This window comes from Microtus ochrogaster, chromosome 16 (genome assembly GCF_000317375.1).
Source record: "Microtus ochrogaster isolate Prairie Vole_2 chromosome 16, MicOch1.0, whole genome shotgun sequence".
In the NCBI taxonomy this organism is placed as follows: domain Eukaryota; kingdom Metazoa; phylum Chordata; class Mammalia; order Rodentia; family Cricetidae; genus Microtus; species Microtus ochrogaster.
The window spans coordinates 50,184,107-50,196,341 of record NC_022018.1 but is presented as its reverse complement, the minus strand read 5'-3'; the positions used below and the strand labels follow the sequence as shown (position 1 = coordinate 50,196,341).

General features: G+C 44.7%; 1 protein-coding gene across 1 annotated transcript in view; it reads right to left on the bottom strand.

The window, feature by feature from the left end:
* The window catches only part of Cap2 (cyclase associated actin cytoskeleton regulatory protein 2), a 139,708-nt gene that overhangs the window by 82,390 nt on the left and 45,083 nt on the right, over window positions 1-12,235 (bottom strand). The window contains exon 4 of the mRNA XM_005355107.3: window positions 1,025-1,102. Within this exon, the coding sequence (XP_005355164.1) occupies window positions 1,025-1,102 (78 nt within the window). The remainder of the gene's footprint in view (window positions 1-1,024; window positions 1,103-12,235) is intronic.

Below are 12,235 nucleotides of genomic sequence, written 5' to 3'. Positions count from 1 at the left end.
GCTTTTCATTGCCCTACAGTTTGTAGATCAGGCTAGCCTGGCTGGCCAGTGAGTCCTGGGTATCCCCCTGTCTCAGCTTCTCAGAGCTAAGATTACAAGTGTACAATACCATAATCATTTTTTTTTTCGAGACAGGGTTTCTCTGTGGCTTTGGAGCCTGTCCTGGAACTAGCTCTGTAGACCAGGCTGGTCTCGAACTCACAGAGATCCGCCTGCCTCTGCCTCCCGAGTGCTGGGATTAAAGGCGTGCGGCACCATCGCCCGGCCCATAATCATTTTTTTAAACATGGGTTCTGGGGACTTGCAAGGCAAGCACTTTACCTACTGAGTTATTTTCCCAGTCCTTCTAAGAGAGGTTAACCCGCATTCCTGTGGCAGAGAAAGGCAAGGTGGGATCCACACAGGTCCTTACAGACTCACGAGGTTTCTGATTAGTATATGATAGCCAGGGCATCGCTCAGGAGCTCACTGCATGGCACTGGGTCTCAGTCTCTATTCCAGACCCAGTGAGTCAGAAACTGCTTCCAAGTTCCCTAGCCATGGCCAGCACAGGGCACCAGGAAGCACCAAGTCAGCACACTGTGCTACTTAGGACACAAAAGCCACCAAAGTCAGACTAAGGATTTCCAGGGAGTCAAAGGCCAGCAACCCGATAAGAAGGCAATGCAAATTTGGAACCAAATTTCATGGTGAAAATAGGAAAGAACAAGTCACAGACGTCATACGTAAGCTGCTCTTTAAAGTGGTGATGTCATTGTCATTGTATGTGCTTGGCCATAATTATAATTTATCAGCAATGAGAAGATATATTATCGGGGCTTTTGTCATTGCAACAGGTATGATACACACATAAACTGGTCACTATATATATATGACGTTTGTCACCAAGGCTATAAAGGTGGGAGAGATACTGCATTATGGTCTAGATAGAGGCAGCGTTAAAAGAAATGACGCTTCCGGTTTCCTTTGATGTCTCACCCTGTCCTCTCCCTAGGCAGTCCAGTTTGTTATGATGCCCTCTTACCTCCTGGGGTTGTTGGTACTGAGAGGCCATGAGAAGGAAAGCCCGCTGGGCCTGGAAAGCACTGTGTACCATTTCCGCCTGCAAACAAGAGAAGGCAGCAGTTTCAGCGTTTGGGCTCTAGACAAGTATCGAAAGTATCGCTCATCCATCCACTCCACCTCAGCAGTGACTATAACCACAAAGCATGCAAACATATGTTCACACAAGACCTGTAAATGCATGATCACACCTTCATTATTCATAATAGCTAAGACGTGGGAACAACCAAATGTCCGTCAACTCATAAACAGATTTAAAAAAATGACTTAGCCACGAGATGGTGTATTATTATGTAGCTGTTAAAACAAAGTGCTGTCACAGGCGGTGACACAGACAAGGCTTCAAAACATTATGCTGAGTGACTGGAGCCAGTCACAAAAGAGTGTGCCTGTGTGATCTCATTTACAAGAAATGTCCAGAATAGGCAGCTCTATACAGAGAGTAGATAATGGGTGGCAGGGGCTCAGGGGCTCAGGGGCTCAGGGGCTCAGGGGCTCAGGGGAAGAGGAACCGGGAGGAAACTGCTGACAGACCACAGATAACTTCTTTTGTGGTTGGTGAAAATGTTCTGCCGTTAAGGCTGGGCTGATGACTCAGTGGGTCAAGTGTGCCATGCAGGCAGGAGGATCAGGGTCAAGCTCGCAGAACATATGTGAAAAAGCCAGGCACGGTGGTGCTCACTTGAAATCCCAGACATGGGGAGGCAGAGATGGGCAGATCTCTGAGGCTCACCAGCCGGCCTAGCCTATTTGGTGAGCTCTAGGTCGGTGAGATCTTGTCTCAAAAAGCAAGATGAAGGGCTCCTGGAAAACTATACCTGAAGTTTGACCTCTGGTCTCCATCGGTCCCCTCATCCATATACATATCCAGCCAATTGCATCTCCCTGTCTTCCTCTTTCTTGCACCCCCCCCCCCACATGCACGCACGTACACACACATGCAAGGATGGGGGTTGTTCCCCAATTAGACAGAGTTGATGGACTTCGCATCTTCCTGTCTGTATTAAAAACCTCAGAATCATACTCTCTGTAAGTGTGGCTATTAGGATATATGACTTGTACGTCATGGCTGGGCATGGGAATATATACTTTAAACCCCAGTACTTAGAAGCAGAGGTAGGTAGATCTCTATGGGTTTGAGGTCAACTTGATCTACATAGAAATTAAGTTTCAAGTCACCTGGCGCTACACAGTTAAAAAAAAAGATTCAGCCATCAAAGTTTTCAAAACATGTCTCACTGGGACCTGATCATCTGGATCCAGCCATTCCTCCACTCTTAACACAAAGGACTTGTATAGGTGGGATTGTCCTGGAATACATAGTCATTTTTTTCTTATCTTCTGTTCATAATTAAATAGTTCTAATTAAGTATAGTAAGAAAAATAATTTTAAATATCTATCGTCTACAATTAGCCTTAGCTAGCGACTGAGCGTATTATGTCTATGTTTTAAGAATAGCCGTATCACTGTTTTAGTAAATGAAAGCAACTAACGTGTGGTGTTATACGTGTATGCGGGGGTGCATGTGGTACATATGTGCATGTGTGTGTGAAGGCTCAAGATGAATGTTGGGTGTCTTCCTCTATTGCTCTTTATTTTTTGAGTAACTGAACCTGAGACTCACCTATTGAGACAGGCTGGCTGACCAATAATCTTCAAGGATTTGTCTCTCAGCTTCTAACCTGCGCCCCTCCTCCAACAGGGCTAGGGATGCAGGTGTAGCTGCTATGTGCAGCTTTTCAACTAGGTGCTGGGGATGGAAACCCAGGCCCTCAGTTTGCATGGTAGGCACATTATTGACTGAACGATTGCCCCTGCCTCGGATCATTTTTTTCTTCTTCTATTTTAAGTCAAGATGTTTCGGCGATTGAAGTTTTAGCAAAAATACCAGACAACCTTTACCACCTGGGCTGTCTTCACAGCCCTGCTCCAACGAGAGCATTGCTTTGGAACAAAGCCCAGCTGAGTGATTTTCTTCCCTGAAGGAAACTTGCTTATTCTGGTTGGAAGAATAACTTCTTCACCGTTGGGGTTTAAGAGCCTAACTGAGACATGCTTGCATTTTGAACCTCCTCTATTATAGTTCTTAGGGTATATCTGCCTCCTTTTCCTTTTCCAGAAGTTTCGTTTTAACATGTTTCAAGTCTTCTCTTCCATTTGTGAGAGTCTGCATCCAAGGACTCTGACAAGGATATCCTATTATCCTCAGGGGATAACAGGGTAATACTGGAGTGTCTTTGTGTCTTCTGGATTCTCTCTTTTATTCAACAAGTCTATATACGTATTGTTTCTTTGTTGGTGTTTTGTTGTTGTTGTTTTGTTTTTTTTTTTTTGGAGACAGGGTTTCTCTGTGTGGCCCTGACTGTCCTGGAACTAACTCTGTAGCCCAGGCTAGCCTCGAACTCATAAATCCACCTGCCACTGTCTCCTCAGTTCCGGGATTAAAGGCATGTATTACCGTGTCTGACATTTATTTAAAAATACTGTTTCTAACATGCATATCATTTCTTCACTCTCTGCCTTTTATTTCCTTTGCATGGCTTCATCACCAAGTTTTAAAAAGCTCTCAAAAATTGATTTGCTATCCCTGTCGATGTCTTAAGTGTGTTATACTTTGACCAAGTCACCATGGGACCTTGTTTCTGTGTCCTAGTTAGTTTCCTTCAAGGGCGCTCAAGTTTGGATCAGGACTGTCTTGCCTATTGCATGTGTGAAGGGCTGGCTCCCTAGTTTGAAGGGATACTGCATAAATGGTGGGGCTCAACAGGAGGCTTTTAGGTTATTGGTGTCCTCGAAGAGGATTCTGGTACCTCAACCTCTTATAGCTCTGATTCTGCCAGGCATTCTGCTTAATTTGTTAGACATTCCATTACAGTAATGGAAATTAACACAAAACAAAACAAAACAAAAGCCTGTGCCCTTCTACTTTGCCTGCTGTGCCACCATGCTGGTTCTTTTGATCTTGCTCATTATTTTGTGTGTACACTGATACTTAAAACCTTCTCCTAAAACATGGGTCTCTTGCAGCCATATTGGAGATCAGTGTGTTTTCCTCTCTAAAGCAGCGGTTTGAAAGCAGAATCTTTATGATCTACCTCTTTTTTTCTGGGGCCTGGTGTACTATGGCTTAGAAGCAAATATCTCTCATACGAGCATGTGTGTGAACATACAAAGGCTGGTGGGGCTGTTTGGTGAGGTGGGGATTAGCTAGAAAAAGTGGGTCTTTGTAAAATGGGCCCGAGGTTGACAGCTTACTGTATCTTGGCTTCCTCGTGGGCCTGCTATCACTGTTGTGAGCTGCTCCTTTTTGTGTACAATTTCCCCACCACGACGGCTACATTCCCAAATGCCTGGCTGAAACAAGTCCTTCTTTCTTAGCCACTTCTTGTCAGACATTTGGTCACAGTCAAGAGAAAAAATAATGGATACATGATGGCTAGGAGCCCCAGAAGGAGATGCTCAGGGGAGGTGGTGTCTAGTTGTTAGAGGTTTGGGGTATTTCTCATCCTGGGGATTTGGTCCATAGCCTAGACCAAGACTCACTCCATCTACCTGCGACATACACCATTCGGATGGTGTAGTGTCCTCGGTTTTAGGTAATTTCTCCAGAGCAGAACCCAGACACAGAGCTTATACATCTACAGAGAGACACAGCCTATGGTTTTCTCTTCTCCCATTTCATATTCTTCTTCTGATTATTTCATTTCCTCTAAGGCAAGTCCCTATGGGTTGGGAAGAGTTCATCTGTCAGTTACCAACACTGTTTTAGATTATGGACTTTTTGCTTTGATTATTAGAGAGGACTTTTTATTAACAGGGTCTCAGGCTGCAGCAGCATAGTTTGGAACTCACTGTAGCCCAGGCTAGCCTGAAACCTGCAGCATTCCTCTCCCAAGGGTTGGGATGACAGGCACGCAGCCCCACGCCTGACCTTGGATTTTGTTTTTTAGAGTAATTTTGTATTTGCAGTGAGATTGAATTCAGAGTAGAATTCCCACGTGCTACCCACCCCTACCCCTACATACACATAGTCTCTCCCACTTGAGAGAGAGCTCTCTCTCATCTGCAAGATTCCCCTCCCCCCACTCCTTTTGGCTTTTCTGCTTGTTTGTGGAATTAGAAAAACACTTTGCCTGAAGGAAACCTCCCTGAAAAGAGTGGTTTTGAGTTATACTAATGCTAATATTCTTTTTGTTTGCTAATTTCTTCTTTGAGCTGCTCCTGTTAGTTCCCTGTCTGTTCACGGCAGTTTCTATCTCTGCTGAATTGGATTTGACTTCCTGGTAGAAAAGGCGGGAATCGATTTCATACATTTTCAAGATACACTGCTAGCATAGTGATGGGAAGATTAAGTTAATTTCATTCCAATGACAACATTTGACTCTTTTCTAAGATAGGAGGGCAAATATATTAACCAGACTGGCAATGGCAAATCTCTGTTATCCTAGCCATTTTTTTTGATGTCTCACGAATTTTACAAACCTTCAGGTTTTTTTTTTTAAATTTTTTTACCATAATTCTCACCTAAGGATTTTCTTCCACCAAGAAAATGTTTGTGTTCAAATCAAAATTGATAGGCCACTTATTTCAAAAAACACAAATCCAACCCTTCATTAACTCAACAGACCAAGGCTTGTAAATGTTTTCTGTAAATGTTTTCTGTAAGTCATTTTGAAGTTCACCGCTGTCCCTTCTCTTTGTCTTAATCATCTCATGGCTGAGGCTAAGTTGCTTAAAAATCTCCTGTATCAGATCTCTCTCAGCAAAGAGCAGAGTATTAAAATTTCACCAGCCTGGAAGCCATTATGACTCACAAATACGAAACTTTGAGCTGAGATGCCCTTCCATCAAAACATGTTTTCAGGCCTTCAAAAAGACGCCTGCTGTTGTCTAATGACCACGCTTCTTAAAAGGAATACCAAATGCAACTTTCCACGGCTCGGCTACAAATAAAATACCTGCACTTCTCTTGGCAACGGTAACACAGAGGTACCATCCCCATCCGTGACAAGCAGTAGGCTGACTTTCCAGTTGCCATGGTAACAGTGATTCAGGATGGTCCAACTTCAACAATTGAACTGGCAGCTCAGAGGTGGCATTAACAATATGTGTGTGTATGTATGTATGTATGTATGTGTGTGTATGTGTGTATGTGTGTGTGTATGTATGTGTGTGTATGTATGTATATATATGTATGTATGTATTTGTCGGCATCCTACAATGAACACTGTCATTAGCCTTTTCTACTTTCCCAGTAACAACTTGGAGCCTGCTGCTAATGAAGTAGCTTGCCCGAAGGTCTGAATAAGGACGAAGGGCAATTTCATTAATTAGTCCCTTCCTGCAAATGGCCTTTTGCTCCACAATAAGGGTTGAGGTAGGGTGGAGATCTGTTTTCAGATCTTTCTTTTGACTTAAGTAGAAAATGCTTTCGTGATGGCCGGAGGTCCTTCTCCCAGTTGTCTGGAACTCTGGGCACAGTTAGCAAACTCAAAGGCACACTCGCTTAGAATCCCCTCAGTTTTACATGTATTCACACATTTGAGATGCTCTGACCCATTTGCTTCTTCCTTCTGGAAAGTTCTGTTAGTTCCCCTCACCCGACAGCAGGCGATTTAGGGGTAATTTTTCTGAACCTGCTGAGTCTGGTAACTGGAAAGGGGACCGTTTGGCTCACTCAGGCTGTTGGACACACTGTGAAAGAAAAAGTCAAACGTAGGGACTTTGGGGAATGACAAATGACCAAAGGTTTAAGGGTTTTTGCTGACTTTGCCTATTATGTTTGTGTGGGGCTTTGGGAGCCCTTGAGGGACCTTTGAAGGAGACAGGTTCCGTGATCTTTGAGCACGGAAACACTATCTCTCTGTCTGTGAGTACGTGTGAGCAGAGAGGATATGGGTCATTCTGCTAAAGCCAAAGCATGGTACTTTATCTGAAGTCTTTCATCGTGAGCACCCTGGCAGCTGGGGCTCTCAAGGCAGCTAGTGGATCCTGTTCTGTGGTTGCAGGAGAAGCAAAGGAGCATGAGTCCCTGGGATCTGTTTAAAGCGAGTTTGGGGGCAGGCAAGCAGACAGCAGCTAAATCTGACTTATTTTCATCTAATCCTCTTGGGAGAGGGCTGGCGCCCTGGGGAAGCCCAGCTGATCTCTGCGTGCTCATCGGGGCTTTGTAGAGTTTCTCTGGAAAAGCTCCAGGCTGCAGAGTCCCATGCTCGTAGCCAAATAAACAGACACAATTTGGGGAAAGGGCAGGGGCAAGACTTGGAAGACAAAAGAGTATCTAGCCAGGATGCGGTGCTGAAGGCATTTCTAGAACCTTCTTTTCCAGAACCCAAATGGAAAAGACCCTCTGACTTCTATGATCAAGGACAAGGTGCAGGGTAGCTGTCCCCTCAGGGATGTGACCAGGTCCTGGGCAGGCCACCAAGAGTGCAATCCCCACTGGCTTCCCTAAGTCATCGACAAATGTTTTACATGCATAATTACAAAGACTGCATTTCAGGGCTATTCATTCTTCAGTCCCTCCAGTCTTCCCTGAGGAAATCCCTTGAGTTTGAGCCATTGAAGAGGTAAAGAGGGGATATGACAGACGGATGGGAGGCAAGGGCAGATTTTACCTGTTTCATGATTTTGTTTGAAGCAAACCTTGAGGTTGTGAACATGAACTTTAGCATACAAAGCCCCACGACGGAAGACATTCAGGTTGACATGTTACTAACTTCAGGAAAGGCTTAAGCCAGTGTTTCTGTGTCTCCATTGGGCACGAGAATCAGTCAGGGGGTTGGTTAAATCTCACCTGAGTGCTTAGGCTCACTCAGAGTTCCTGAATCAATTCTACAAGTGTCCCAGGTACCTTGCTCTTCCTGTGCCACACAGGAAAACCGCTGGCTAAATGGTATCCAAACGCCTTTTTTCTTGCACGTCTATTTCCCTTTCATCAGTAGCAGAAGTGGCAAGATAACTCAGAGGGCACCCCCTACTCTGAACCCATGTGCTTAGTCTATCCAAGGGGAGACATACCACTCAGCCCTTGAAAAAGGATAAAGGTGTTTGCCCAGAGTCAACAGACAATAAGCAAGAAAGTTAAGACAAGAATTCCTTCACCCATCCCTCCCTTTCTTTTAAAAAACAGGTTCTCACTATATAGCCCCGGAAGCCCTGGAACTCACTATGTAGACCAGGCTGTCCTTAAACTCACAGAGAGATCTGCCCGCCTCTGCCTCCTGAATACAAGCATTACTATTACCTTTCTTTCTTTTATTTATTACTAATTTCTTTCTTTTTTTAAAATGTTTTTATTGATGTGTTTATATGTGAGTAGGTGCGTGTGTGTGTGTGTGTTGTGCATATACATGCACGGTCTGGTATATATGTGTGTTGTGTGTACACATGTGTAATAAATCACACGAGTGTGCAGACACTGTGCGCATGCACACCCAGGAGGTGGAGACTCAGGCGTCATCCTTCAATCCATCTTTCCCTCACTCACTTGGGAGAGGGTCTCCCAGTGAACCTAAAATTCATTGTGTGCTCAGGTTGACTTGCCAGAAAGCTTCTGCAATTTGCTTGTCTCTGTCAACGCAGGGGTTATAGACAAACAAAGCCATGCCTGGCTCTTAACATGGGCCTTGCAGATTTGAACACAGGTTCTCATGATTGCATGGCAAACACTCTTACCCACTGAGCCACCTCCCCAGTCCTGGTATTAGTATTTCTAATTTCTGATTCCTTATTAGTTCCCAAAGGAGGGGCCTGAAGTACAGAAAACCTGCGAGTTTGGCAAACATGAATGCGGTCAGTGTAGGTCCGGGGGCTGGGTATAATCGTGTCAGTCTAACAATGGTTCTGAAAATTACCACCAAGACTGACTTCAGGTTTTTCAGAACTTCTGTGATGGAAGAGGACACGCAGACACAGGCTAAGTAGTGTTGGGAAATCTCACCTCGCAGAAGTGTCTGTAAGGGCTCTGCATGAGCGATTGGCACTCTGTGCTGAGAGCGAGACAGCCTCATAATGGGAGAGCACGGTAGGGGAGCGAAAGGAAAGTCAGCAAAAGCCTGGGGGAAACCGTGGGACCAGTGCGGGGGGGTGGGGGGGGGGGGGGGGAATGGTGGGACCAGTGCCGGGAGCTCAAGCCAAGGGCCAAGGAGGGAATACTGCATGTTATCTCGGCACCATGCTCTCCTCACAAACAGAGCATCCTCACACCAACCCTCTCAGAACCACGTCAAAGGTTCTTGTTTCTTGTAAGAGGTCAGAATGCTGCCTGACCTCCAGAGCCCTGCACGGTCACACCTTCATCAACACTAGGGCAATGGCTCCTTGTCAAACAATCTCTGTCCCAGTCTCCCCAGAGTCCAAGAACCTTTTTTTCTTTGCTTTTCTTTTTCTTTCTTTCTTTTTTTTTTTGAAGGAGTTTGGGACAAGAAACATGTTCACACGTTCTAAGCCTGCCTTTCACATCCTTTTCATTTCTTTGTTAAAAAAAAACCAAGACCCAGGGAGACCAGTGAAACTCCTAACATGGTGAGCAAGTGTCAGATCTATGGACAGGGCTACTGTCCTCTCTTTACCGGGCACCAGCTTTCGTTGTCACATTGTGGAGACACGTCTTCACTGTTTCCTCACTGACGAAAGTCCCCAAAGAATCAAGAATTCAGTTTTTCTTTTCTGTCTTCTTCAGTGAGCCACGAGGACTTGCATGTAGCAAATGACTGACAGTTACTTACTTTCTGCTTGATATGAACTCCACTTCCTGTGGATTAGATTAGTTCATAGGAAATTAAGGCTGGAAGCCAACTTCATGGTGAAGGTTCCAAAAAAAAAAAAAAAACCCAATAGATGGAGATTATACCCATCCTTAAAATCAGGGCAGAAAAGAACTCCACAGTTGTCTTTGGCACCCAGGTAACACCAACAATATCAGTAAGCAGAGAAGCACTTCCTATCTACCTCTGAATAGAGATGTTCTTCAAGATGCCCAAAGAGCCTTCATAGCCCTCAAGGCGGTGTCTTGCCTGTTTCTCTCAACCCCCCTCACGTGTCTCCTCCAGAGTCCCACCATCTTCTTTAAATCTCCAACCCTACCCCATTTACCACCAGACACACGACAGATACCAGACACTTAAGAACTGGTGGGCAGATGGACACAGGAATGGGTTGGCATGGGTAGGATGTGAATTGCGGGTAAATTATTAATTGCTCAGCCAACAGAGCTGCTTTATAAGGAGCTGATGGAAAAACTAGCAGGTCTTTCTACCCTTCCAACTACCACAATTGAGAGTTTAGGTATCTTCCTTCTCCTACTACTTTTTATTCGGGGGTGGGAACAGGGTCTCCTGTAGCTCAGGGTGGCCTCAAACTCCTCACTGGGAGATATGATCTTGAACATCCGAGCTTCCCGTTTCCACTTCCTAGTTGCTGGGATTATAGATATGCTGGGGACTCAAACCTGGGGCTTCAAACATGCTGTGTCAGAATCTACCAGCCTGAGTCACATCTGCCTCTATTTTCAGAAACAAGGCAAAGCTTATCTAATTTCTGTTTTCAGACAACACTATAGGATATCCATCCTGGTTTCATCTTTTTGGCGACAGAACAGCTCCTGGTGATATGTGGGGGGCCCCCGTGAGCAAGGTGGGGAGTGTGATGAAGGTGGAAATGCGGTTATGGGGGAGGGCATGCCTGTGATGTGGGAGGCCCATTTACCCACCATGATAAGCATGGTCTTTATTGGCATTTTTAAAAATAGCCAAGCTCTCTAATGATGTGTTTCTCTTCGGTACATGAGGTTTTGATTCTCTCTGCTCATTGTTGTCAGGCTTATCCGGGGATGATTAGAGGTGCTTACAAGGAGTGAGCGGAGGCTAAGGCAACACCCCAAATGACCCCACTACAGTACCATAGCAAAAAATAAACTCAGAAGTACAGAACGTTTCTTCGTTGCGACTTTTGGTTCTCATGGACTTTTGCGTCATAAGTCATCTCTGTTGTCCCACTGCCAGTAGGAAAGGGCGCAGAGAAGCCAGAACTACCATCCTCAAAGGAACTTACGTGTGCACCGGTGCTGAAGGTTGTGCCTGGGGCAGGGCAGAAGCTAAGCCTTAAGACACCAGATTGGTTTTAAACGGCTGGAACTGCCATAGTGGAAGAGTGTGCCTGGCCCGGTCACTTTCATCACATCTTTACACAACCAAGGGTCTGGGATGCCTGGGCCCTGCAGTGCTTGGCACGTGTTACTTGTACATACACAGTCAGCAAAGATTATAATGTGGCTTTATCTTTTAAAATGATTTATTTGTATTGTTTGTAATTTTGTGTATATACATGTGTGTGTGTGTGTGTGTGTGTGTGTGTGTGTCTGTGTGTCTGTGTGTTTGAGTGCAGGTGTCTGTGGAGGACGGAAGAAGGCATGGGCTCTCCAGCAGTTCAAGTTACAGGCGTTGTGAGGCTCCTCACATGGGTGCAGGAAACCAAGCTCATTGCAAGAGCAATGTTGGCTCCTAATCCCTGATCTATCACTCCAGCCCTGTGTGATTCTATCTTAGGAGAAGAAAACGTGATTATGCAATGAATGTTTTGTTTGGTTGGATTTGAGAGAAGAGTTCACCACGCAATCCTGGTTGGACTAGGATTCACTATGTAGACCAGGTTGGCCTCAAACTCACGAGATGTGCCTGTTTGCCCTCCAGATGTTGGGATTATAAGCATGCATCATGATGCTCAGAACAGTGAATGGTTTTTAAGATTCTGAAAAACATCCTTATGAATGATACCAATAACCCATGATATTCATGGAAGCTTTACGGGCTGGGATTAAAAGTGGTTTCTTTTCTTCCTGTATCAGTTGTCATGTTTTTCCATATCACATTGTTTAAAAAGTTATTAGGAAAAGATTTAACTAAATAAAATAGAGACTTATTATTTAATTTCACAATAAATTTTTTTTTGTGGTCAGGTGTGGTGGCATACACCTTTCATCTCAGCACTTGGGAGGCAGACACACACAGGAGGAACTCAGTTTGAGGCCAGCTTGGTTTACAATAATGAGTTCCAGGACAGTCAGAAGTACATAGTACATATAAAGACTCTGTCTCAAAAAACAAACAAACAAAAATGAAATGAAAGTTCTTTGAGGGGTTAGAAAGATGGCTCATCAGTTAAGAGCACTGT